This window comes from Oncorhynchus kisutch, linkage group LG28 (genome assembly GCF_002021735.2).
Source record: "Oncorhynchus kisutch isolate 150728-3 linkage group LG28, Okis_V2, whole genome shotgun sequence".
Taxonomy (NCBI): domain Eukaryota; kingdom Metazoa; phylum Chordata; class Actinopteri; order Salmoniformes; family Salmonidae; genus Oncorhynchus; species Oncorhynchus kisutch.
The window spans coordinates 11761484-11789054 of NC_034201.2; the positions used below are offsets into that span (position 1 = coordinate 11761484).

General features: G+C 42.0%; 1 protein-coding gene across 8 annotated transcripts in view; it reads left to right on the forward strand.

Annotated features, from left to right (window-relative positions):
• The window catches only part of LOC109873266 (roundabout homolog 2), a 191865-nt gene that overhangs the window by 48315 nt on the left and 115979 nt on the right, over positions 1-27571 (forward strand). For 5 of the 8 annotated variants that reach the window (XM_031808382.1, XM_031808381.1, XM_031808384.1 and 2 more), the window contains exon 2: positions 24058-24384. In XM_031808382.1, coding sequence (XP_031664242.1) covers positions 24058-24384 — 327 coding nt within the window. Of the gene's footprint in view, positions 1-16287; positions 16855-24057; positions 24385-27571 lie in introns of those variants that run through there. The other 3 variants (XM_031808386.1, XM_031808387.1, XM_031808388.1) reach the window with 1 other exon arrangement.

Below are 27571 nucleotides of genomic sequence, written 5' to 3' on the forward strand. Positions count from 1 at the left end.
GATACGAGTAACAGGGTTTATTGGACTGCATGACAGATAATAACGGGAGGATCTCAAATGAAACAAATTGTAGTCCACATTTAAGGATATGACACCCACTGTCTCAAAAACAAGCAAAACCAATAGAGACATTCCAATGGATCCTACAGTAATTATTATGAAACGAAGGTATGTTTTTCATGTCTAATGCACACAGGTCATGTAGCATTTTTTTTTTTACACTGTGCGGCTTGCAGAAAATAACATCTTGACCTCCGACCTGTGCACGGTGGCTGTCTGAATGGGACCGATTGTGCTTCATGCAGTGAGTCAGGCACCCACAGGCAACTGGAGGCCCAGATCTGAAAGACATTGTTCATCTACTTGAGTTGCAGCTGAGGTTGCGAGCAAAGATAGGGTGTTTCCTCTGTGTGAAAACACCCTATGGTAAAAACAACAGGGAGACTAGCAGATAGAACATGATAGAGAAAATGAGATAACTCTACAGACTGATGCTCTACATGAGGTCTGAGTTAGCTCTGGGTCCATGCCCGGTGTTTATAACAGATTTCTAAACTGTAAGACAGAGGTTTGTCACTGGTCACTGAGACCATTGCTTCTCATCCCCATGGCTGGCATGCATGGTCATGACAGGTGTCCACTCTCACTAGGCTGGCCGTGTGTGTGGACTGTTCCTGGCCCTCACCACTCTGTCACTAACACCATCTGTTCCCCCTGACGCGGCGGGGCTGGACAAACATAGGGACGAGAGGGTAATGGTGCGGACAAAGAGGCCCACGACCTTGACACTGTGTGTGTGTGTGTATGTGTGTGTGTGTGTGTGTGTGTGTGTGAGTTTGGGTTGGTGCGGGAGGGCACTCCCACGTTGCCTGGCAACACGTCTGTCTCTGTGATGGAAACAGGATGAGAGGTGGAGTCTGCTGTGGCTGGAGTAGGAAGATCTCTGGGTTTGGAGGAAACTTTGACAAAAACAGTTTTGGCCCCTCAAGAGCACATATGTCTCTCTCTCTGTCCTGGCCATTCTCTCAGCCTCAGTCTGAACATAAAGCATGTGTGGCCCTATCTGCACTGGCCCCACTCAAGGTATCACCAAGTTAATTATGAGATAAATGGAGGTCTCATCTTTGCCATTATAACGTCTGTGACAGAATAGGCAGCTCCATTCACACAATCTCCATTATTAAAGTAGTCAATTCTCTTCTTCACGATTGGCTGATCCCTCCTGATGACCCGGTCGGACATGACTCCAACCGGGTCACCAGGAGGGATCAGTCCATGAAGTTGGAAGTACCACCCAGTTGATTACATTAAAATGATGGAAGCCCTCAATAGCGCTGCCCGTGCTAATATTGCATTTTTGCCACTAGAGGCCTCTGTTATGGCCTTATTACCTCAGCTCCACGCTCTGGGGAAGAAATCAAGTAGAATAAATAGGAGGGAATTTCATAGGCCCATTCAAATTCCCTGCTTTTATTTTGAAGTGTACAAAAGGAGCTGTTCCTTATAGTAATATATGATCCAGAAAATAATATAGCATGTTTGACAATCCTATTATTGTCAGAGGCCTATTGATAGGGGCCTGTACAAAAGCCTGATAATAAAACACAAGGTTTGAGATTATCTGCAATGTATAGAATTGTTTTATGTGATTTTGTGTTTGGTATCTAAGTGGTGTGTGTACTGGGCAGGGTGTTGGTCATGTGCATTGTGGCCACCAGAGAAACACATTATATGCTGTGTGTGGTTTAGGTACTCATGCATGTCTTTACGCTGATTCGTTTATAATCTGTGTCTCTCAATTAGTTGTGAAAAGGTTGTTGGTACTAATGACATTTTATAGAGAGATCATGGGTAGCCATAGGTCATTGAGTGCCAAATAAAGGCTTCAAAACAACGCTTGAATCACTTCAAAATGAGGCAGAGCTTGTCTGCAAGGGCAGTGTTCTCATATCTAGTCTAGCCAGTCTATGCCATGAGCGCTGCTCTTCTTGTGTAGCAGGGTTCTGTAGACTGTGATCCCTGCAGTGTCAGCCTGCAGCCTATTAGTCTGTCCATCCATTCACACTGTGAATTCATCTGCACATTCAGTGCAGCCTTTCGTGGTCTTTCATCTGATCTAGAAATAAGTAGACTAATAGACTCAAATCAAATATAGAGCGGGCTTGATCCTATTACAAGTACTCGCGATAGCAGTCTGGACCTCTTTCGGAAATGGACCAGGATGATGTTTCTGCTTCTGGATTAGCTGTTTCTGGATTCAAAAGCGAGAAAAATCCTCATTTTGTGTCAGATGGGCAAATAAGGGGAGTAAAATGCTCTATTGAATGGGTGTGTTGCGCAAGATGCCAATGAATAGCCAGCGGCCTTGTGCTGTAGTGGGAATTCAGATGCAGTTTCCATGGCCACAATATGGAAGGACAGCAATACAACTCAAAACCTCTGTTAATAAACATAACATTTACATCTATAGTGACATTTAATATCGGTTAGCACAGCCTGCTCCATCATCGTCTGCAATTTAATGTTGTCATTATCAACAATTCTAATTTGATTTGGCCTGAGAAAAAAGGGATTTAATTTCCCTCTCTGGACCAATAGCTCCTAATGCAGCCTGTCTCACTTTCATCTCATGACAATGAACTGCATTTATAATTGTATTGACCAGTATTGACCAGTATTGACCAGGCTGAGGAGGGTTGGAAGCACATGCAGTGCACTAGAAGGGGCCATTTCATTAGAGCTGTAACAGACCTCATAAAAATGGAAGAGGGGATCACCAAAAAGGAGAGGCTTTCTCTTTACCATCTATTGCAATGCATCTTTGCCTCACGTTTGAACATGACATAGATTTATTATTTTGCAGAAAGTCACATCTTCTTGATCTCTCTAGTAGATCCCAGTATTTGAACAGTCTCTGAGCCCAGATACAGACATTACCACATGACTATAGCGCCACATTTCCCCTACAAGCAAATTCTCTCATGTTATAAAGACAGTCGGACCTAGAATGTGTCGCCTACTTTACAGCCCACACTGAAAAAGTGTTTTGGAGTGTTTTGCTGCCGCTAATGTCTAGTTCTCTAGTTGATTATATTGATTTTGCAATTTGCGAATGCTCCAGGTCTAATTAGGCCGTGATTTGGCAACAAAGGACATCTATACATTAACGTTGTTTTTGATACCTGTAGCACTGCCTTGCTCTCCAAGGCGTTTGAGTGCAAATACCCAGGGGAGGGCTGGTAATCTTCTTCTTCTTCTTCTTTGGTATTATGGCAGTCTGCAAACAAATAGTATTCCGTCACCTACTGTATTGGCTGTGTTTCAGCCTACTATCCTGTAGTATGAATTCACTTTGTGAAAAATTGCCCTACCCTACCAAAAACCTCACCACTACTCCAGTACTTTGGCCCTATCTGATCCTACACCAGGCCAGCAGTCTGGGAGGATGGGACACTATCATTCAAAACAGCTTGTTACTCTTCTGCAGTAAAATCTCGTACACCCAAGCACTTCTCTGCAGCTGCTGCCACAACATCTATCGTCTGTGATTTACGTTCCATTCCTGAGGTACAATTGACAACCATGACCATGAACGCATAAGAAAACAGCCTTACTGAAGCACTACATGTTATTCCTATCACTCTCTATTGGCCTCGTCCTACTCACAGGGGTCCTCTTAGGATAACCTCACCCTGGACACATCTTCCTCTACTACTCTTTTCACTGCCTCAGCATATGACACCTTCTGCACTACTCTGATCGTGGCAACCTCAACCTGCCTTTCTCTCACCGGACACCTCTGATCTCCAGCACCATGGGGAACCCTTCAGTTTTACACCCAACTTTTCCCACCGATACAACACATTCCTTTGTCTCGTGTCCTCCTGCACACTTCTCACATCTAGGAATCTCCCTCCTACACACTGCTACCACATGACCATAAGCTTGACACCTAAAATATTCGGGACAAAAGTGCTCACGGGATAACTGACACATCCCAACTTGACTTTATCTGGTAAAGACTCATTAGTACAGACAGTGTCTTCTCTGTTTCACCAAGCTCTCCCGGGTCTGCATCGCACCAAACGGCGGGTGTCACAGACACTGGGAATCTTCAACTCCAGTTATCACTCCTTTCAACGGCGCACTACTCCGGAGTGGGAAACATGTCACAGTTCTTGTCCCCAGTCATGTGGTGCGGAGCACATGCTCCCTTTGGGCAACAGAAAAACAAAAAAAATCGACACGACTGCACTCCGAGTCAGAAGGCAAGTATCCATTTTCTCCAAAAATCTCACTCCCACTGTGCCGGAATCATCTTTGTCATCATCAGGACATGGCTCAAACTCTGCAGTCTTTACCTCACCTGCCACCGCAGATAATTCATCCTCACTCTAGTCACATTCAACTTTCTTGTAGCTCTTTTCCTTCATCAGATCTTCCAGAATGTTTGTGCATACACAAATTCCATATTTACTTATAATATGTTCCACTTTTCTCCTTTTTTCCCTGTCCTCTATCTTATTCCCACCTCATGGACACTCCGGTAGCCATAGTCCTGGCCCGGAAAACTACGATTGTAATTGTTTGGGAACCTATCCATTGTCATTGTAGCGATGGGGAAGTTTCATTTTTAGAACAGTTTATCATTCTTATAATCGTGTTTGTCATGTTTTTCTTTCCTGATACTTAGGCTATCTATTGTTATTTGTCAACCACACATGAATATATTGAGTCATTTTGTGATAATGTACATGAAAAGTGGGGATAATATACATAACTGATGCCACGTGTTTATATATAGGGATACTATTGACACGTTCAAAACAACTGGGAACTGGGAATTTTGAAATCTCCGACTGACAGCTCTAGGAAGAGTCTTGGTGGTTCCAAACTTCATCCATTTAAGAATGATGGAGGCCTTTGTGTTCTTGGGGACCGGCAATGCTGCATCGTTTTTTTGTTACCCTTCCCCAGATCTGTGACTCGACACACAATCCTGTCTCGGCGCTGTACGGGCAATTCTTTCGACCTCATGGCTTAGTTTTTGCTCTGACATGCACTGTCAACTGTGGAAACCTTATATAGACAAGTGTGTGCGTTTCCAAATCATGTCCAATCAATTGAATTTACCACAGCTGGACTCCAATCAAGTTGTAAAAACATCTCAAGAATGATCAATGGAAACTGTGTTTGAGAGGATCAAAACCACAATGTTTCATGGGTAAATTGTGACTGACTGCCTGATCTACAAATAATAATGAGTTGTTATTTATGATGCAAGGTGACTTGTAGATCACTCAGTCAGCAGTCACCTGCAGTCATTTTGATGCTCTCAAACACAGCCATTAAAACCAGTAGATAGTGATAGTGCTGAGATCATCCATGTGTACTTATGGAAAATTCCCGATGGCGCATGAATCCGGAACTATTTGAATTTGAAGCACACCATATTGGGCACGTTTGAGTGCTAATCCAAAAGTAGCCGACAGTTGAGTAAAGTCAGGGGTGGTACGCACTGACAGCAAGTAGGACAACTTATGCTGTTTCTAGGAAATGCAACGCTAGCTATGTTTCCATTAAGCTGTCAAGTAATTTTTTTTGTCAACATTTATAAATTTGCATTGAAAATAGAATAATTGCCTGCTAGGGTGCGTTTGCATTGAACTATCTGTGTCAATAAAATCATAATGACGTCACATCAAAAATATTTATAGAAATGTGCAAAAACCTACAGTATGAATAAAAATGTAGTGGTTCAAGTGTTTCCATTACCCATTTAGGCAAATTGTGCATTAATAAATTGGCAACAGCCTGTTCCGCCCTCCCCCCTATCTGTTTCATGTCTCAAGTAGCCCGAGAAAGCCAGCATACATGGAATGCAATAATTGACTAATATTTGCCATATTCTAATCATTCTCATGTGCCAACGTATCGCCATGGTGAGACTTGCACTCCTGTAGATCTGAAATAATGGATGGTGAAACTTGCCAGCCAACCAGAAAAGCAAAGTGAAGGAATTCAGGCATTCTTGAAAGTCAGGACAATCCTTGTCCTGCAAATACATTTTCATATAGTTTAAAATAGTTATTTTGCAATCAGTAGGCATTTACAATTACATGTGGGGTGGAGCTTATAGTTACGTGATGACATCACATGCCCCGTGTGTCACACCCTGACCGTAGAGAGCGTTTTATGTCTCTATTTTGGTTTGGTCAGGGTGTGATTTGGGTGGGAAGTCTATGTTCTATGATTTTCTATTTCTATGTGTTTGGCCGGGTGTGGTTCTCAATCAGAGGCAGCTGTCTATTGTTGTCTCTGATTGAGAACCATACTTAGGTACCCTTTTCCCCCACCTGTTTTGTGGGAAATTAACTTTGACTTTGTTTAGGGCACATAGCCCAAAGTGTCACGGTTTGGTTTTGGTCTTTGTTTTGTCTGTGTCATTTTTAATAAAGAGAAAATGTACGCTTACCATGCTGCACCTTGGTCCAGTCCTTCAGCCAGCCGTGACATTGTGTAGCTTCAAAAGTATTCATCAATTTATTCGAAAAATAATGTTTCCATCATTTGTCGCAATAAAGTTAGTCCCACAAATATCCACCCCTGTCGAATGGATTAAAACGTTGGTGATCCTCAGAAAATGTCTCCTATATCTGCAGTTTCTATTACATGTATCGTAATATTTTTGTTGTTGCAACATTGCTATGGTCCAAAAAACCTGGGTCAATGGAAACCTGCCTAATGGCAGACAGGGCATTCGCCTTTGTTATTGCCAATGAAGTGGATGCTATCGAAATTCCACTTCTCCTACATGAATCTGATCAACATGGTTCAAAGGAATGAATGTCGTGAAGATAAGGACATTAGATACCAGCCCGAGCTCTTTCTAACATTATATATTTGTGATGGTTTTACCAAAATATAACCAGGTAGTGAGTGCATAGGCTACTAGAATGAAAGCATATGTGTTTTTGCAGCATATGGGATATGCTATGTTGTTGGCCATTACTTCACGCCCTTATACCTTCCTCATTATTATTTGTGATTGTGCAACATGGAATTGTAACGGATGTGATTAGTTGGAGTCCATGTCAGCATCACTACTGCCTAGAGTGTATTTCTTTCATTCTCAACCTTTATGTTGCTTTTGTCAGATCACATTTATTTGTCACATACACATGGTTAGCAGATGTTAATGCGAGTGTAGCGAAATGCTTGTGCTTCTAGTTCCGACAATGCAGTAATAACCAACGAGTAATCAAATTAACAATTACAAAACTACTACCTTATACACACAAGTGTAAAGGGATAAAGAATATGTACATAAAGATATATGAATGAGTGATGGTACAGAGCGGCATAGGCAAGATGCAGTAGATGGTATCGAGTACAGTATATACATATGAGATGAGTAATGTAGGGAATGTAAACAAAGTGGCATAGTTTAAAGTGGCTAGTGATACATGTATTACATAAAGATGCAGTAGATGATATAGAGTACAGTCAGTAAGCATCTAAAGAATCACATTTGATTCAATCACATGAAGGACAAAACACTCACTTTACAGAAAAGTATTAGACTATATATGCACTGTACATCAGTTCACATAAGTTATTGAGTAAACAATATGCCAAGAAATATGCCAAGCAGTATAACGCACATGGTATTGACCCCACAACTGGTGTATGGGGTACTTGCTCATTAAGGGACGGTTTCCCGAACACAGATTAAGCCTCTAAAAAAACAGACCAAGGTTATCTTGCACAATGCTTTTGTTCCTACTTCAAGTTGCAGTTGGGTAGGAGCAACTGCAGAAATTTAGAGTCGACTGCAATCGAAAGTTCATGATCTTTGATCATATGGTTGTTGTAAGGGTCATGCAGTCCACATGTGGGAAAATGTCTACAACCATAATGCAACACACTTTGGAAGATGGTGACCAACGTTCGTCAACGTCTTGACAAACGTGATCTGCTCGAATGCGACCATTTCTGAATAGGGCTGAACGGCACAAGAAATCGCTAAGGATCATGGTGAAAGTGGCCGTAACTAGCAAAGGATCATGGTCCATGTAGTCTTTTTCAATCCTACTTGTGCGAGTCAACCCGACGCTGCTGGGTGAACGTGCAAAGAGCATGCATGAGGGAGCAAGCCTCCTCCCTGACACAGGGGTTACGTTACGCTGTTCAGACAGTGAAATGCATCATCCAATGGGTTAATTCCTACCGGTTCATGCTGGGTTCATAGCCAGAAAAAGTGGGTGTGTTGTAGACGAAAGTCAGCGGAGGTGAATCTGCGAAAGTTGAAAGTCGAACACTGTAGGCCTAGAGGTTTTATAACAACAAGGCTCACATCAACATGGCAGTGTCAGCATTTTTCTTTATAAATGTTGACATAAACTTTTCTATATCCCCATATCACACACTCACAAACTGAAAACATAGCGTGTGTACAGTTAATTGGTTAGAGAGAGGTCTCAAATAGCACTTTATATATGTAGATTTGACAAATTGCTACAAAGTTGAATCCTGTTTCAGTCACATCTTTAGTCACGTATCCGTGGGTCAACCAAAAACATCCTAATGATTGGTTGACAAATAGTGCCTCCCACTTGCCAGCCGATGGCTGCATGGTGCAGTTTGGGAGAAGCAACTGCATTGACTTTTATGGCGACATGATCAAAAACTGTCATTGCCTTTGATCTCATGGTTTTTGTAAAGTTCATGCCGTCTACATGTAAGCGCAAGTCGGACAATTTATCCATGTAATTCAACACATTTTGAAAGGCAAAATGAAAGGCAAAACTTGCTGCCGATGAACCTGGAGTCACCGCCTGCGTCAGCAAAATAGCCACGAATTGCGCAGCCACAGTTTTCAAACCCAGAGGCCCAATAGTCTAATACTTCCTCGAATGCCTCCTGAAGCAGACTGGACAGAACAGACCCAGGGTTTGGCAAGTCAAAGGGAGAAGTGAAAAAGGTTGTCCTTAGATGTTAATTCTCTCGAAATCTAAAGGCAAAACCTAAATTCAAGCCAATGTCTTAAGTAGCTGATACTGTCATTACTACATCCTTGTGAAAGAGAAAAACGTACATGTTTACATGTTTACAAAATCATGATTATGTGTAGACCAGAGTGGGGGAGTAAATTTGCTGGAAAGATTGCGGTTAACAGATTTGGGCTGATATTCCCCCTTAACTCTAATTGCCCTTGTAGGTCGCTCTGTATAAGAGTGTCTGCTAAATGACTCAAATGTAAATGTAGATTATACGAGAGTCCACACATAGTGGGTCCTGGCCCCTCTGTGACATGTTACAACTTTTTATGCATTCTCAACATGTAGGCTCATCCACTTACGAGACAAGAAAATATTGGCCTACCTGTAATGTCAACTATTGAAATCCTCTGTTGGCTTGATTGCACAATTGATAATTCACAACACTGAACCCATGTGCCAGTACGTGACTTTGAAAGCCTGACTCTATACAATGCGCTATGATCATTTACAATCAATATGGATAGACATACAAAATTAGGAGTACACAAGGCAATTTGATGCAAACATACACTGTAAATATAACTTTTCTACTGCTCAATTACTGGAAGAAGCTTGGCTTACTAGTTTGAGGAAGGCAGCTTGTAAAACAATACAACAGTTATTGGGATCAGGTAGGCCGTATTGTCCAATGAGGTTGCAGGGCGGGCCCAAGTCTGCTCAGTGCACACAACAAAGCGATACACTAATGTGACGTGTACACAATTGTGCCACATTTTCGGGGGACCCTTTTTGGCTCTTGAGTGCTACTTTCAAAACTACTGGCTCAAAAGTATACAAAACTTTGTAGCATCACTTTAAACAACTGCAGTCATGGTTGCCCTTGTTGTCAACAACCTTGTAGTTATTGTAGTCTTTTGACCGTAGAGAAACAGGAATACCTAAGGTTGTCCCAGGTGAGGCAGGCATGCAAGGGAGGGGAAACTGCTCCTGTGCAATCCGTTGACTGAGCAAGGGAACTTGCCCAAGGAGATTCTCAATTGGGGAAAAGCCTGTCCTCTCCTCAACTCCCCCAGGGCACGGAAATTGATAAGTGGTCAAGTGGTCTAGAAGAGTTTCAATTTGTTATTAGGTGAACCGATTAGTATGCTCACTTCCTTGATTACCTACTTCGGCAGAGGATGTGCAAGAGTATCCTCCGGGCAGCTAGAGCAGAAGTGTTTTTGAATTAGCTGTTGTTTCTCAAGGGGGGGGGGTCAAGCACATGTAAAAAATAAATAAAAAAGGATTTCGCTACTTAAAATGTCTTGCTCAACTAGTTACATTTGTTTTTATCCATTTACGCATTTATTTGGGGATTCCACCCCTGTAAACAGTAGCAGACTGGGACAAAAAATCGGCCCTGGCATTTCTAACACCATTTTCTCCCTTGTGTTTTAGATTAATGTTGCTTATTATGCTATATATCGATGTGTGCCCGATGCTGCCACTCATCTCTGATTCTCTGCTGGGAGCACAACATCAAGTGGGCCTATAGGATATTTAGTGTGGTCTCAGTCAGATGATCCATAGCCTATAGGATATTTAGTGTGGTCTCAGTCAGATGATCCATAGCCTATAGGATATTTAGTGTGGTCCCAGCCAGGTGATCCATAGCCTATAGGATATTTAGTGTGGTCTCAGTCAGATGATCCATAGCCTATAGGATATTTAGTGTGGTCCCAGTCAGATGATCCATAGCCTATAGGATATTTAGTGTGGTCTCAGTCAGGTGATCCATAGCCTATAGGATATTTAGTGTGGTCTCAGTCAGATGATCCATAGCCTATAGGATATTTAGTGTGTCCTCAGTCAGGTGATCCATAGCCTATAGGATATTTAGTGTGGTCTCAGTCAGATGATCCATAGCCTATAGGATATTTAGTGTGGTCTCAGTCAGATGATCCATAGCCTATAGGATATTTAGTGTGTCCTCAGTCAGGTGATCCATAGCCTATAGGATATTTAGTGTGGTCTCAGTCAGATGATCCATAGCCTATAGGATATTTAGTGTGGTCTCAGTCAGATGATCCATAGCCTATAGGATATTTAGTGTGTCCTCAGTCAGGTGATCCATAGCCTATAGGATATTTAGTGTGGTCTCAGTCAGATGATCCATAGCCTATAGGATATTTAGTGTGGTCTCAGTCAAATGATCCATAGCCTATAGGATATTTAGTGTGGTCCCAGTCAGATGATCCATAGCCTATAGGATATTTAGTGTGGTCTCAGTCAGGTGATCCATAGCCTATAGGATATTTAGTGTGGTCTCAGTCAGGTGATCCATAGCCTATAGGATATTTAGTGTGGTCCCAGTCAGGTGATCCATAGCCTATAGGATATTTAGTGTGGTCTCAGCCAAGTGATCCATAGCCTATAGGATATTTATTGTGGTCTCAGTCAGGTGATCCATAGCCTATAGGATATTTAGTGTGGTCCCAGTCAGGTGATCCATAGCCTATAGGATATTTAGTGTGGTCTCAGCCAGGTGATCCATAGCCTATAGGATATTTAGTGTGGTCCCAGCCAGGTGATCCATAGCCTATAGGCCATGGGCTACGATGTGCATGATTGGAGAAGCACAGAGCAAAGTTATATATTTCTAAGATAGCTGCTGGGATGGTGTAAATAAAACCAGGCTGATTACACATTGCAACGAATATTCCAACCCTGAGCCCTGGCTTGCTCTGCTCTTGCTGATGAAAACCTTTTTTTGTGTGCTGCCTAACCAATGCTGTGCTGTGTAGGCCTACAGTGGCAGTTCAGGAGGAGAGTCAAAGGCTTCTTCTGATTTTTGCTTGTTTGTTAGGTGTAGTGAAAAAAAAATCTCTTTGCAGGCTGACAAGCCTATAGCCTATGTTCTGTTAAGTTTAAGAAGGAGAGTGCAAAGATGAGAAAAATATATGCTTTATGTAACCAGGTAGACTAGTTGAAAACAAGTTCGGATTTTCAACTGCGACCTGGCCAAGATAAAGCAAAGCAGTGCGACAAAAACAACAACACAGAGTTACACATGGAATAAACAAAACGTACAGTCAGTAACACAATTTTAAAATCTGGATACAGTGTGTGCAAATGAAGTAAGGAGGTAAGGCAATAAATAGGCCAATAGTGGCAAAGTAATTACAATTTAGCAATTGACACTGGAGTGATATATTTGCAGATGAGGATGTGCAAGTAGAAATACTGGTGTGCAAAAGAGCAGAAAAACAAATATGGGGATGAGGTAGGCAGTTGGTTGGATGGGCTATTTACAGATGGACTGTGTACAGCTGCAGCAATCGGTAAGCTGCTCTGACAGCTGACTCTTAAAGTTAGTGAGGGAGATATAAGTCTCCAGTTTCAGTGATTTTTGCGATATTTGATAGCATTTGTGATATTTGGTAGCATTTCGTAGTGTGACTGATCTTACTAATTGCATTAGTACTGTACAAAGTTATAGGTGCGCTATTTTATAGATTTCCCCGCTGCCCTACCTCTGGCTTCCAGTGAGGAGACCTGAGGTCAACCTACCCCACTCCTCCCTCCCCATCTCATACTTTTGAGTGGGAGACCTTCCCAGGCAGTAGCCTGCCTAGCTCACAAACTATAATCAAGGTGCCCACTCCGACAAGGTTAAGTGACCCACAGTCCCACACGGTGACATGATATAATTGACGTGACATACAAATGAGCGATAGAAAATCAATTGTGCAAATGTCACCATTACAATACTTTTTGTGCCACGCCCCATTCCACCCCCGGCAAGATGCCACCCTGGGTGACTGCCCATGTCGCCTATACCTAAATCCGCCACTGGTGGTGCTAAAACTTGAAGCAGCAGCCGAAGGCACAATCAATCGGAAATTGACAGCTCATGGTGTTGAAAGTAAGCATATTCGGGTAGGCATAATTCATTTTAAACATCCTCATTTTAATTCACCTGGTTGACAGACGAAATTAAGCTATAGGCTGCTATATCCATAGATTTGTTGGATAATTCCTCCGACCACCATGCACTCTTTAAATAGCCTACCTCCGTGTCAGTAAAGGGCTGTTAAGTTAAAACCAGGACTCGAATTGAGGGGGTATGCCATAGGCCTACCTTTTATTAAAGAAAATGGCAAAAAGCACAGGCCTACCCCTTGTTTGCTTAAGATTTTGAAGAACATAAAGCAGATCTGATTTATAAAAAGTGATCTATAGCAGCACTTTGTTTCGCAATGCTTTATGCTACAAACAAGCTGTAAAATTCCTGGGAAAGACGTGGCACCGATGCATATGGGGATGTCATTGTTTTTGTTGTTTTTTACATTCAGAGGCTAAGCTACAACCTTCTATAGCCAAGGAGACAGAACATTTACCTTGCTTAAGAAGTAATGTCATTCTGTCACTATAAACATATTAAACTATTCACTTTCTGGACAATAAAAGATGTTTAAACCCAGACAGCTTTTAGGGAAACATTTGGGATCAACTCTCATTGGGTTACACCACTGAAGAAGAAGAGTAGCTCGCAGGTAAAGCTGACATTTTTCAGCGTTTGTAGGCCTACTCTGTCTGGAGTAGGATGGTAGTCCTAACTTTTGAAAGTACCATGCTCAGATTCCGAATGACGTCTCAGATTGAATTATTTGTCCATTCACTGTCCATTCTTAGCTTGTAATTTCGGTAATTTGTGTGGTATTAAAAAATATTCTGCTAATATGTAAATTGACAGAATTGCATGACATTTTTATAAAAGGCATTTTTTTCTCAGACCTGCAAATACAATGATAGATTCTGATCTAGATAATAGAAAATTATAATTTTGCAAAAAAAAAAAAAATGTGACCAGCTCATCTGATATTTGCCTGAAATGCCAGATTGCCAGTCCGCCCTTGCTTGTCAACTCTCATGGCACATGAGTGGAGAAGGAGAGTCTCATTTGTTTCCATGTTTCCTCTCCATGCCTCTACTCCTCAGTTAACTTTTTCAAAACCAGACGAGGAGAGGACAGAGGAGAGGATGCGAGGATTCAAGCAAAACCATTTGAGATTCTCCCAATAAGGGTGTTTAGTTTCCAACCTTTCAGTTTTGACAGAGAAGGAGGGGAACAGACATGTGTATGGTATGTCAGGTCAAGTTTGGACTGACTTTTAGACTATTTATCTTGCTACAAGTTAAGTGCAAAGTGACACTGAGCCAAATAGTTTTTTCTCTGAAGTCGTCAATGATCACTTTGCACCTTTATTCACCTGCACCTATAAGAAATCATATTTTCCTCCTGGGTCTAGGCTACCTATCACTTCCACTGGCCGTGAGACATGGTAACCTATAGGCCTATAACCCTTTGACAAAATCATGAACAACACAAGTGAGTGAGTGAGTGAGTGCCTGCGCCGATTTCATTGAGATGTTCATGAACCATTGTTATGTATTATTGAGTGAGAGAACATTCCATTTCCAAGGGCTGTATTAACTCTTATTTGGTGAACAACAACTATATTCATTGTTACTCAATGGAACTAGTGTTATAGCCTTTTTGGGGTGTGAGTATGCGCCTCAGAACATTCCATTTATGAAACTTTTATCAATGTTTTGTTTCTGTCAAAGGGTCTTTCAGATAGAGTGCCAATAATGGATGTGGAGGCATCTTCTAAAAGGACAAGTCCACAGATGTGCGTGTCAGAGGTAGAGAAAGGGAAGTGTGAGGGGAAGAGGGTCACTCTCTCCCATCAGAAGCAATCACGGTATGGTTTCTTTCCACTTCATGACAGCACTTACCTGTGAGCAGGCTGGTGTCATAGACTGGGCGTAACATAGTAAATAAACATTCTGGACACTAAAATGAGTGTGATATATTACGTTTGGCAAAAACAAAAGTAGGTTGGTTGGTCAGGGTGGATGGCTGGGTAAATAAAATAATTTTTTTTGCGAATTAGCAACTACTTACCATTCGTTAGCTACTTTGTAATTACAGTAGTTAGCATGTTAGCTAACCCCTTTCCTAACCTTAACGCTTTAACTTAACCCTAACCTTAACCCTAACCTTACCGCCTAACTCCTAGCCTAGCTAACGTTAGCAACCTAGCTGATGTTAGCGTTAGCCACCTACCACGTAACTAACGTTATAGCCACACCAAGAAATTGGAATATGTAACACATCATACATATTGCAAATTTGTGACATATTGTACGAATTGAATTCATAACATATCATACAAAACGGATGATGGACATACACAAATGAATACATACCATACCAAACGAAACATACTGTATCATACTAATTTGAGTGTCCCATATTTTCGTTTGCTATGTTACCTCTACCCCTGAGTACAGGTTGCTGTGAGTGCTCTGCACTCAGCCATCTACCTGGAACAGCCTCACTTTACCTACAGTACAGTACCATAACATATTGACCTTATCCTCAATAGCGACAAAGGCACACACATTTATCCACCACCTGGATGACTCCTGACACTAAATGATGACTCCCTTTATACTAAAGGGATTAACCAAAAAGTCACAGGAAATTTCAATTCAGTCCACCGAGCAAACGGAATTATCAGTAGATAAGCATTATTGAATGTGCTTGTTGGGAAGAGTATTTGCTCAAATAACACATTGAATGCGCAGTTCAATAAAAATATATCACAGGATTTGTATTCCTTTGATGCATGTGGCAGGAATCGACCGCTGACAGGAGACAGTATGCGCCATGGGTTATTAGCAGTCATTTTGTCATTGATATTGACTGAGATAATTGCCATATACTAAACACTTTGCAGTCCCATTCTGTCTATGCCAGACGAGATCTATGAGATAGCCATGTCGTCGATAGGGGACGCTACTTTATTGTCCATGGATGTTTAGCCTATATAGGCCTACTCCAGATGTTATAACGGGCACAGAGCAGTGCCATTAATTGCCTTAATCTGCCTATCACACGCATACCAATTGCAAAGGTAGCCATTTAATTAAACACCAAACCCAAATAACATTCCTGCACTCACATCTTGCAAATAAATATCGTGATAGCCTAATGTGTTTATGTAATTTGTATGCGGTTTCCACAGCACTCTGTATGTAGCTGCCCCGTCGGCTGTGTACAGTTCAGATCTAGGATCAGTTTATCGTCTATCTTCAGATCTTAATGTAAACCCAAACTGACCTCAGATCATCGCATAGGGGCAACATCTTGCACTGTTTTGATGGAAGTCTGCGCATCTGCGTTCCTATAGCCCACTGCTGTACCAGTGTTTCCCAGTTCTACGAGGAGGGAGCTGTAACTGCAGCTATTCATTCACCTCGGGTCTGGAACCACCACTGTTGGCTCACAACAGTGTAAAGATATAACAGCGCGCATTCATTCGAAGTGATATTTAAAATCATGGTCATTCTGACTATTTCTAATCTATATTGAGTGTTTGCTTCGCTTTGGACACTTTTAGCTGGACGGAACATTGCATGAAATAGGCTCTGGGAGGTCGGGGCGATGTTATGAGACGAGCACATCGTTGCTCTGCGCGGTTGGTGTCTGCTTGGTGAGACACCCAGCTATAAACATTACGTATGGAGAAGTAGGCTGCCCATCCGGTGCGCTCTTTGAGAGAAAACATGAAGTCGTCTCGTGAATGATTTCGTTGTACACTTCACGATAAACAACTGTATTAAAAGTCCATATTTCATGTTCAAAGAACCAAAACTATTGAGAGTCGGACAATCTGCAAGATAAAGAAGTCTATCGGACAAATCTGTGTGCAGAGAAACCGTGGACGGTTACTACAGTATGCCAGAATGGGTCTACTACGGTTTTTCTTTTTCTGTGGACTATTGCACACCCAAATCAACGGTAAGTCCTGATATCTTAACCTTGATTTGGTCTACACGATTAACTTTCTAATACAAACATTGCGTTTTCCTGTTTTTCGTTTTCCATCTCCACGTTTGATTAGACCACCTGCAGTAACAACAGTATTTTGCATCAGTTGTTCCGTTTATTCCTCATTTCAAAACGTTGGAAAAGACAGGTGAAAAGGGGTTGCACGTGTGGTCTCCCATTGCGCGCCCAATGAGTTCCAGCATGCCGGGATTGCTCCTTTCAACTTGGCTTTGCAGCACACCTGACTATTTTACGAGCAACATATTGTCACTGTGTTATTTGATCGATTTGTTGAAATTGATGAACAGTCATAATAATTAATCATGTATACATATGCTTGGTTTGGGGGTTCCTGATTAATTCCAAAGTTCATTAATTTCATCTTCCTAATTGATATCATGCACGTATATCATTAGGGAGGATATGAAAGGTTTAACTTTGCCCTTGGCTGATAATTTAATGCAGCAGTTATTCAGATTTAATTTAATGACATTCTGTGCATGGTTATGAATTGCCCATAGGTGACTCACATATTCAATAGGTGTCCGTTTTCGATTTATTGTCATCTTTTTAAAAATATATAATAAGTTGTCATCCCAACATTTTCAAATTTCATAGACTGCATTGATGTCCTTCTAACAGCTTCTTAAGAGCTTCTTAACAGCTTCTTAAGAGGAAGCTGTTGTGTTGGTGCATCTATATACAGGTGGACCCTGAACATCAGAAGACTTGTGTTATGCCCAGATGATTTGGGTTCTGATATGCAGCTGGTGGAGTTTAGATCCTTTGTCTGAAAAGTAGCAAAACTTGTTATGGAGACTATTATGCTGAATGATCTTATGGTCCTTTGATTTGTTTTGGTTTGTAATATGTTTACACTGTGTCCCCTGGTCACAGAACATACTGTAAGCACTGTCTGTCCCTTGAGGACAACTCATAACCGTGTTGTCCCCCACTGGACATGCAGCTGTTGTTGATTATCATGTCCACATTGAGAGCATTGATTTGGTGATAAAGGAGGTTGGTGCCCCAAGGCGTGGGGGATGTCCCAATGGCTGTTGACTTCTATATACACTGGTGCCAACCCCATTGCGTATTCTACATGGCTTTAAAAAAAACTCCTATACCTTTACAATTGGGAAGCATGTGTTATACTGTGCGTTAAGTGTCTACGGTCCATTAGAAGTCTCTCTCTCTCTCTCTCTCTCTCTCTCTCTCTCTCTCTCTCTCTCTCTCTCTCTCTCTCTCTCTCTCTCTCTCTCTCTCTCTCTCTCTCTCTCTCTCTCTCCCTCTCTCTCTCTTCATTGATTTGCCACTCTTTTCTTTCTAACTGTGTTAAGTTGGGTTTGAGGTTTTATACTTCCTATGCATGCATGTGTGTTAGTGTTGTGTGTGAAAGAGGGCGACATGGTGGGGTTAGTAGAGGATTTTAGGCACAAGGCCATGGGCAATTACCATTTGTTTGACTGTCTGTGAGTGCTTAAATGAGCACGGTCTTGGCAGCTCTGTGTGAATGAAAGTAAGCCTGAGATTAAACAGGAAAAGGATGAGACGTCGCCAAGTCACAGAGAAAGACACTTTATCATCATCTGCCTGGATTGGAGAGTTTGGCTTGAATAAACCTTGTAGTACTGCAGAATTTTCGCATTGTCCAAGAGGGTCAATAATCATTAGTCTATATTTGACTTACCATCTGGATTCGAAATTGTGTTTTTTACATTGAATAAAAGTGAAGACTCAGAGTTGAAAATGGCATATCATACACTTCAGTTGAGGAACAATATGGAAAGTAATTCTGCTTTGAAAGATGATAAACTTGTAACCCCTCTTTTGAGAAAATGGCCCTTGAATGTTTTGGTACACCTGATGGAGAGCTCTTCTTTGTCTACACCCACTCAAAATAATTCACAGCTTTAGCACCACCCATCTCTTTAACCTGTAGTGACGCGCAGCCTGTGAACGGGCCCGTTATTATCATCTGACACTAATTAGCATAACGCAACGGACATAAATCTTCCTAGAAAATATTCCTATTCATGAAAATCACAAGTGAAATATATTGGAACACAGCTTAGCCTTTTGTTAATTAAGGATTCACGTGTGAGGCCATGTGCTAAACAATGTGAGTAGTGTAGTAAACAACCAAAGATTTCAAGACTAAAAGTGGTAAAAGTAGTAGCCTACAATGAGGAAAAACTTCAGGTAAAAATACACTTTATCTAGTCCTTGGCCCTATATCCTAAACTGACTTTGGTGCAGGTCATGTTGTTCTTCACATTACCGTCTCTGGCAAACACACACTATATAAAATACAATCTAAGTTCATTTGGCACATGCACAGGATACAGAAGGTGTAAACAGTACAGTGAAATGCTTACTTGTATACTACTAACGTTACCAATGACGTTACCAACCACTGATTGTCATAGCAAGAGTATGAATCTGCAGGTAGCTAAAGCTAACCAACTAGGTTCAAGGCTAGCTAGCCAAAGTTAGACTATAGCTGGCAATGCAAATAGTTTTTTCTGATTAGAATAATGCTACTACACAGATCATACTCTTAACATGAGCTAGCGAGCCAGCAAGCTAAAGTTCGCTGGCTAGCTAACAGTATTCTTTAACTTGCAATGAAAATGACTTCCTGACAAAATTAGAAACGTATATTATATCTGAAAATGTAGCAAGACTCTTACCCGTATACATGGATGAATGCTTCATGGCAGGCTGGAACCATTTAACTCTGTTTTGTTTGTAGCTACATCTTGTTTGGCCAGCGTTGTGTCAAGTCATTCCGGTTCACACTGACCGTGGCATGTGCAGAAAAATACCCCATCACAACTTTTTCCAACTGATCTGTCAATAGCGCCTGCTAAATTCAGGGCATCAATGTTGTTGAGAAAAGTAACAAAACCTTTGTAGTTCTTGATGACTAACGTTATATCTTCCAAAAACCCGAGCTAGAAAGGATTATCAGCACATACTTAGCAGCTCACGTTATTGACAGAGTCAGACCAATCCAAAAGCATCTCCAGGCATGTCCACCCCATACATTATCTCATCCAGTCATGGCTAGTGGGAAGGTTCCTGGCTTTTTCTTTTTTCACCAACTTGGCTCGTAATTTACAGATGGAATACACATTTGTTATTAGGGCACATGAAAGTTCACATATTCCAGAAGGCATTTCTGCCCCCCAAAAAACACAAAACCACGTTAAAATGCCTCTTGTGAAGTAGTGAAATGCGACATACGCCTAGCTTAATAAAACAGGTCACATATTCAGTCAATTCCTGATAAGTGGACATTGGGTAAGTGCAAACACTGAAAGTGCACAGTGCAGTTCACCAGTCAGCAATTCAAATACTTTTATACGTTATAAAAGTATAATTGTACTTGCACTGTAGCTACAAAGGACATTATGATTTGTGAAAATTAGTGCAGTGTGTTGATAATATCAGTGGTTGGTGATGGTATTACTATAACCATTCTTGCTGACTGGGTTCTCTCAGTACACTTCGCTTTATGAATGTTCCAGCCAGCAGCTATGTACAGTAGGAGAGGGATGTCAGCCGAAATGGATGTGACAGTTGATATGGTCAAAGTTAAAGTGCAGAAGGAGATAGTGGTGTTTTCATATGTTTTTATGTCGCCAGATTTCAGCTAAATCCCAGTCAAGCGTATCTATGGCATTACTGCTTTCAGACAGCCACTGCGCTGCTGTCGCCTTGGCATACAGTTTTACCTCAGAGAGGGAGATAAGGTAACGAGTAATGAGTTTGTCAAGACCATGGCTGCTCTGTTGGGGAAAACGTTATCTCAGAAAGTTCAGGTTGTTGGAAGATCTTTATTCAGGGCTAAATCCACCGGTGGAAGCCATTGTTATAGTGAGCAAACCACTCCTCATACGTACAGTATGCAAGGCTGCAGTAGAGTAAGCCCTTGGTGGTTTTAATCAGCATTAGTCTGTTTCAGTTTCTGTACTGCTCTCAGGACCTGGGTGAAACTGAGTGCATGAATTGCGTAGGCAGTTCCATGAACAAGCCCATTGAACGACTAATGAAACGAGAAGCGTTTTTGAGAGCAGAGATCTTTGGTTATGTGTGATTTTATGATTGTGGTTATAGCTGAATGGATCCAGCCAGCCAGCCCCCATTAGGACCATTAAACACTAGGTGGAGGTGGGTGTGGGGGAGGAAGGGGGAGCGAGCGGAAGAGAGAGTAAGTTAGACAGGCAGGGAGTCGGCACACTTGAGTAGGCTGGGTATTGGGAATCATCTGAGAGTGGCCTTATGGAGTGTGGTGTCCCAGGGAGAACAGTGGCTGGCAGCTTCACTCAGTTTGCGACGGAGGGAGCCTGCCAGTCACAAGGCTTTAGAAAATCTATCTATTGGAATGGGAAGAGTCAACTGGACTTAGGAAGGTGGAATTGGATTGATTTAGTGAATTTTTACCAGATGCCAATACAAATAGCACTAGCAAAGATGTGTGTGTACTTGAAAGAGCGGCAGATGCAGAAAACTAAACCTATTACTAAAACATATAATTCTGTCATGGCTCAGCTAGTCTCATCATCCAACAAAAGGCTATAGCTCGCTCCCAGGTTACCCTCTTAAGTACGTACTCCCATCCTTACACAGAGAGACAGAGTACTGTTTGTAATATCTCATTTATCTCCTTAAGAGTAATGATAGAATCATGTCGTGTGGTGTTGCCTCACTGCGTCGCCGACACAGACAAGGGGAGAAGAGGAGGGTTATGGGTACTGGGTAGGGCTGGAGGCAGTCATGGGAGCAATCATTTTCCCTCCACTTCCAACCGACACACCACACGAGGAATGCGTTCCTGTTGACTTGTTCACAGTGACATCCAACACTGGAAGAGGGACAGAGAAACAGACTCCTCATTCACCCAGGAGACAAAGACACACATACACTGTACATTTAGATGTCCATGCGGTTATATATCCTAACAGGCCGACGTTCACAATTGTTTCCACAGTTACTCACAGTTACTCATAATTAGAGGTCGGCCAATACCGATACCGATTATTGGAGGACCAAAAAAGCCGATACCAATTAATCGGCAGATTTTTATATATATTTGTAATAATGACAATTATAATTATATACTGAATGAACAATAAACACTTTTATTTTAACTTAATATAATACATCAATAAAATCTATTTAGACTCAAATAAATAATGAAACATGTTCAATTTGGTTTAAATAATGTAAAAACAAGTGTTGGAGAAGAAAGTAAAAGTACAATATTTACCATGTAAAAAAGCTAACGTTTCAGTTCCTTGCTCAGAACATGAGAACATATGAAAGCTGGTGGTTCCTTTTATCATGAGTCTTCAATATTCCCAGGTAAGAAGTTTTAGGTTGTAGTTATTATAGGAATTATAGGACTATTTCTCTCTATTGCATTTGTATTTCATATACCTTTGACTATTGGATGTTCTTATATGCACTAATCTCGGGAGTTGATAGGCTTGAAGTCATAAACAGAGCAATGGTTGAAGCACAGCGAAGAGCTGCTGGCAAATGCAGGAAAGTGCTGTTTGAATGAATGCTTAGGAGCCTACTGCTGCCTACCACTGCTCAGTCAGACTGCTCTATCAAATATCAAATCATAGACTTAATTATAATATAATAACACACAGAAATACAAGGTCCTTAATATGGTCAAATCCGGAAACGATCATTTCGAAAACAAAACATTTATTCTTTCAGTGAAATACGTAACTGTTCCGTATTTGATCTAATTTAAATTCACCTTTATTTAACTAGGCAGGTCAGTTAAGAACAAATTCTTATTTTCAATGACGGTCTAGGAACAGTGGGTTAAGTGCCTGTTCAGGGGCAGAACGACAGATTTGTACCTTGTCAGCTCGGGGATTGCAACCTTTCGGTTACTAGTCCAATGCGCTAACCACTAGGCTACCCAGCCGCCCCTAATGGGCGGCATCCCTAAGTCTAATATTGCTGTTACATTGCATAATCTTCAATGTTATGTCATAATTATGTATAATTCTGGCAAATTAATGACTGTCTTTGTTAGGAAGAAATGGTCTTCACACAGTTCGCAACGAGCCAGGCAGCCCATACTGCTACATATACCCTGACTCTGCTTGCCCAGAACGCAAGAGAAGTGAGACAATTTGGCTCCTTGCTGCACTCGCGTAACAGGTAGTCAGCCTGCCACGCAGTCTCCTCGTGGAGTGCAATGTAATCGGCCATAATCGGTGTCCAAAAATGCAGATTACCGATTGTTATGAAAACTTGAAATCGGCCCTAATTAATCGGCCATTCCAATTAATCGGTCAACCTCTACTCACAATCAACACTCTAAAAGCGCTCGCATATTAGTTTCGGTTTGCTCCTAGCAGAACTCGGCTAGGCGAAGTGGACGCATATAAAAGACTGTCGCTTGAGAAATGATATAAAAGCGACAATATTACTGTGTGCCCCTCTTGAGATGCCGTAGCAACAACATAGCCAGTATGCACTTCCTCAAAATAGTCTGAAGGAATCTAAGATAAATCAAGAAATCTGGAAATCCTTTTGACCTTTTTGCAGAGGTCTTAGTTGTGCAATTTTACATCCTACTAAAATGTTTGGTGCAGTATTTGTCTAGTGAAAAAATGTTAATGAAAACTAGTTGAATAACAACAAACACTTCATTGAAGTATCCCGTCCATAGTTCCCTCTCCTTGGAGTAGTACTGTTGACCAATCACCGAACGCCAGGGTGTAGACTTCAGCTACCAAACTTCGACTTGCCTCAAGTAAAATATGTGTGTGCTCGAAATAGCCCCCAAAAAAACTACCGAACACCAAAACAATAAAAACGTCACAAAAAACCTTTACCCACTCACCACCCAGCGGCATCTAAGAGGAACAGAGCCTTTGACAGAGTGTGTAAATTAAAAAGCTAATTAGCGATAATCACTCCCTGGCTCCTGTCTGTCAGTGTGGATATTCAGGCTTGTGTTTTGTGGTGACATGGTGTGCGTGCTCCCTGTCAGGGCCTGGCTCTCATTTATAGGCTTTTTTCTCAGACAATCATCAATCCAGCCTTATCGATATTGTCAGGTGGTATTACCGAACATGTTATCTTATGTGGTCGTATGTGTAGCAAATAATTTTTTCTCCTCTACTCTCCTCTCAGGATCTCGCCTTCGTCAGGATGACTCCCCTCCCCGGATAGTGGAGCACCCTTCTGACCTCATTGTGTCCAAGGGGGAGCCAGCCACCCTCAACTGCAAGGCGGAGGGGCGTCCTGCCCCCACGGTGGAGTGGTACAAGGACGGGGAGCGTGTGGAGACGGACCGGGACAACCCCCGTTCCCACCGCATGTTGCTGCCCAGCGGCTCCCTCTTCTTCCTGCGTATCGTCCACGGCCGACGCAGCAAGCCAGACGACGGCAGCTACGTGTGTGTGGCCCGTAACTACCTGGGGGAGGCAGTGAGCAGAAACGCATCATTAGAAGTAGCATGTAAGTCCGACCCACAACTATCTATTTTATGGATGAGTGCCATGAAGTTGGAGAGATAGGCCCCATTGGCCTAGCTGTGTTGCCTTTGTGTATGTGTTAATGATGCTGTTATTGCAAACTCAAAGATATGACCATAAAAATGATATTAGTAACACATGTACATGTTTTATGGGTGGCAATATTACGGTCATAACTTCAAGTTATGTAGAAGCATAATTATAGAGCATAATTGCAGAGAATAATGCTGTGTTGAATAATGAAATGTGTGTGTGTGTGTGTGTGTATTCATACGTTTGCGCGTGCATGTGTTTCTAGACCTATAGGCTCTCTATATAGTGGTCCCTATAGGTCTTAAGAGTGTGACAGCAGCTTGATTTATTGATGGCCATTACTGGGGTCCTAAGAGACTAAATGAAAAAATCATGATAAATTGTTAAGTCTCTAGATTGTTATTTTATTTGCATTTGACGTTGTGTACTTCCTCTGCCCCTCGCTGGGAAGTTAATGTGGTCTCTGAGGTGGGAGGGGTTGATGTTAAATGATGTGTTGAATTTTTTCTGTGCTTTGGAGGTGACTATATGTATGTAGGGGATAGAGGTTAGGGTGTTATACGGAAGGAGCATACATCTCTGTTGAGGGATGGGGACTGAGCCCACATGTAAAATGTGTGGCTGTCATCATCTGTGTAACTTGACCTGACCTATTTGACTGATCCTGGTGGGCGCATGTTTGTGTGCCTTCCATCTTCTGTATTCCTCTTTGTGTGTGTTCTTGTGTGCACCGTGCATGTGTGTGTGTGTGTGTGTGTGTGTTTGTGTGTGTACATAGTTAAAAAGACCTGTTTGAGTGACCTTTGTGAGCGATGCGTGGGTAGAGCTGAACTTCGCTCCAAGCAGTGAGAGCAGGATTTCACCCAAGTTATTCTCTCCTTCCTCCGTTCTTCCTGCGCCCAGCCAACACTTTTTCCCTGTGTAGGAAACAAGAGCTCTGGGCTATTCACATCGCCATTATGTGTTAAACTGAACTGATTCCTCGACATTAACATACCACACAGCACACACATTCTGATCACTCACAGCAAACGCCTGAGAAACAATGGAAATATATGAAATTAAGAATGGTATGTAATTATAGATTTGTGCTACAACCATATCTACATACATATTTACATTCACATACATTATAGACTGGGGGGTTTGCAGTGTGTTTTTAAGTGGGGGTCTTAAGGGAAAGTATGACCCGATGACTTCAGTGTGGTGTACACTTTCCTCCCTGGGGTGAGAGGAGAGGTGGGGGGGGTCCCTCCATTTTATCCTCCCTTAAATCTGTCATCAGGCATCTGTCTTGCTGTCTGTGCCCTGGGCAGGACCGTTTCTAGCTTTTTGGGGGCCCTAAGAGAGATTTGCCAAGGAATGGAGAAAACATTTAGCAGTTTTAAAACAAATTTCCTGCAATTCTACACATTTTGCCATGACTTATGCCATGTTCATATGATATCTGAGTGAGTGACGAACAAATACAATGTGGGCCCCTGGAGGTCAGGGCCTCTAGGCCTTGGGTGCTCGGTCAGTAATTCAGCCATGATTACTACAAGGTTTAGATCGCTGGCTAGACTAACTTACCTAGTCATCTATAAAATGTTAGCTGATATGGGACAACTGAGTGACTGTCAGTGACTGACATAACAAAAGGAAAACTGCTGATGCACAACCAAATATCGAAATGATACATTGTCTATTCTACTATCCTAACTAACAGCAAGTTGAGACCCCGACTGACCCCCTAAAAAGCATATTGGGGGTTGGGGCCCCCTAGTGGCCACGGGGCCCTAAGCAGCCACTTATGTTGCTTATGCCTAGAAACGGCACTGGCCCTGGGGTCAGTGGTGGAGCAGAGTTATAGAGGTACGGTCCAGTTTTGACGCTGGTGGATTTGTGTTTGGCATGAGCCCGGGAGACAACCCTCTCACTCAAACCCAACAGCTGCTGGATGAAGACGAAACCTGAGAGCTCTGTGTCTCCTTATGCACCTCATCTCCTCTCTCCCCCACCCCTCTCCTCCTTCCCAACCCTCTCCTTCCCAACTCCCTTCCCATATCACTCACTTTTCTCCTTCTATCCTTTATTCCCCTGTACTCTTCTCCTCCTCCTCCTGCTGTTTCCTCTGCCTGGTTTGTAATCAATACTGCCCTGCTGTCCTGGGAAAGGATTATGGGTGAAGAGCCGCAGGATATCTGAGACACACACATCGGTTCTCCAACTAGACAGCTGTGTGTGAGAGTGTGAAGTGTGTGGTGGGAGGGAAGAGTGTGTGGTGGGAGGGAAGAGTGCGTGGTGGAAGCGAAGTGTGTGTGAGTAGGAGGGGGATGTGCTGGCTTGCCATTTTTATTGTTGTTTAAAAAAAATATAGATGATATATTGTGAATTCACATATAGAACATATTTTAAATCACTTTGGTTTAGTGTGCTGTAGGAGAATAGGAACCCTGGAGATCCTCCTCAATGAACTATTGCTAGTCAATGGTTCAAATTTGCACCTTCGGTTAGTTGAGGGGTTCTTGGAAGAACCTTTAATGGTTCAATGTTGCAATGGGTTCCTGGAGGAACACTGAAGTGGAGGCATGGCTTAGGAGGGGCGTGGCTTTAAGATATACATTTTTTGGCCACCCGTTAGAGTAAATGCCATTCCTGTTAATAGGTTTTGTTGTATTGTCGTCACATATTAAGGTTGAACACTGACAGTTTCGTAGTTTCAGTGAGGCTAACATAGGTGTATGAGTTCTTCAGAAGCCAATGCAAATCCCAAAGTTAGAATAGTTACCACTTTATTACTGTGCGTAATCAGCAATGTTATTCATATTATATTAGAATATGTAATATGCATAAATATTCAAGGAACAAACGTAACATGAACAGAAATTACATTTATGACTAAAAATAACTACAGTATCTGAAAGCCACACCTCTAACCAGTTAGGCCGCACCTCCAATTTGAACTACGCCCATCACAAAAAGGTTCCAATTTGAACCTTTACAATAGGGGTTCCTTGAAGACCCTTTTCAGAGGGGTTACTCGGGGAACCTTTTTCAATTGGAAAGGCTCCGCCGGTGTGGCAACACTAAAGGTTCTTCCAGGCACCTTTACCTCTCAGAGTGTTTGGCATTTCATGCAATTGTGTTAGAGACAG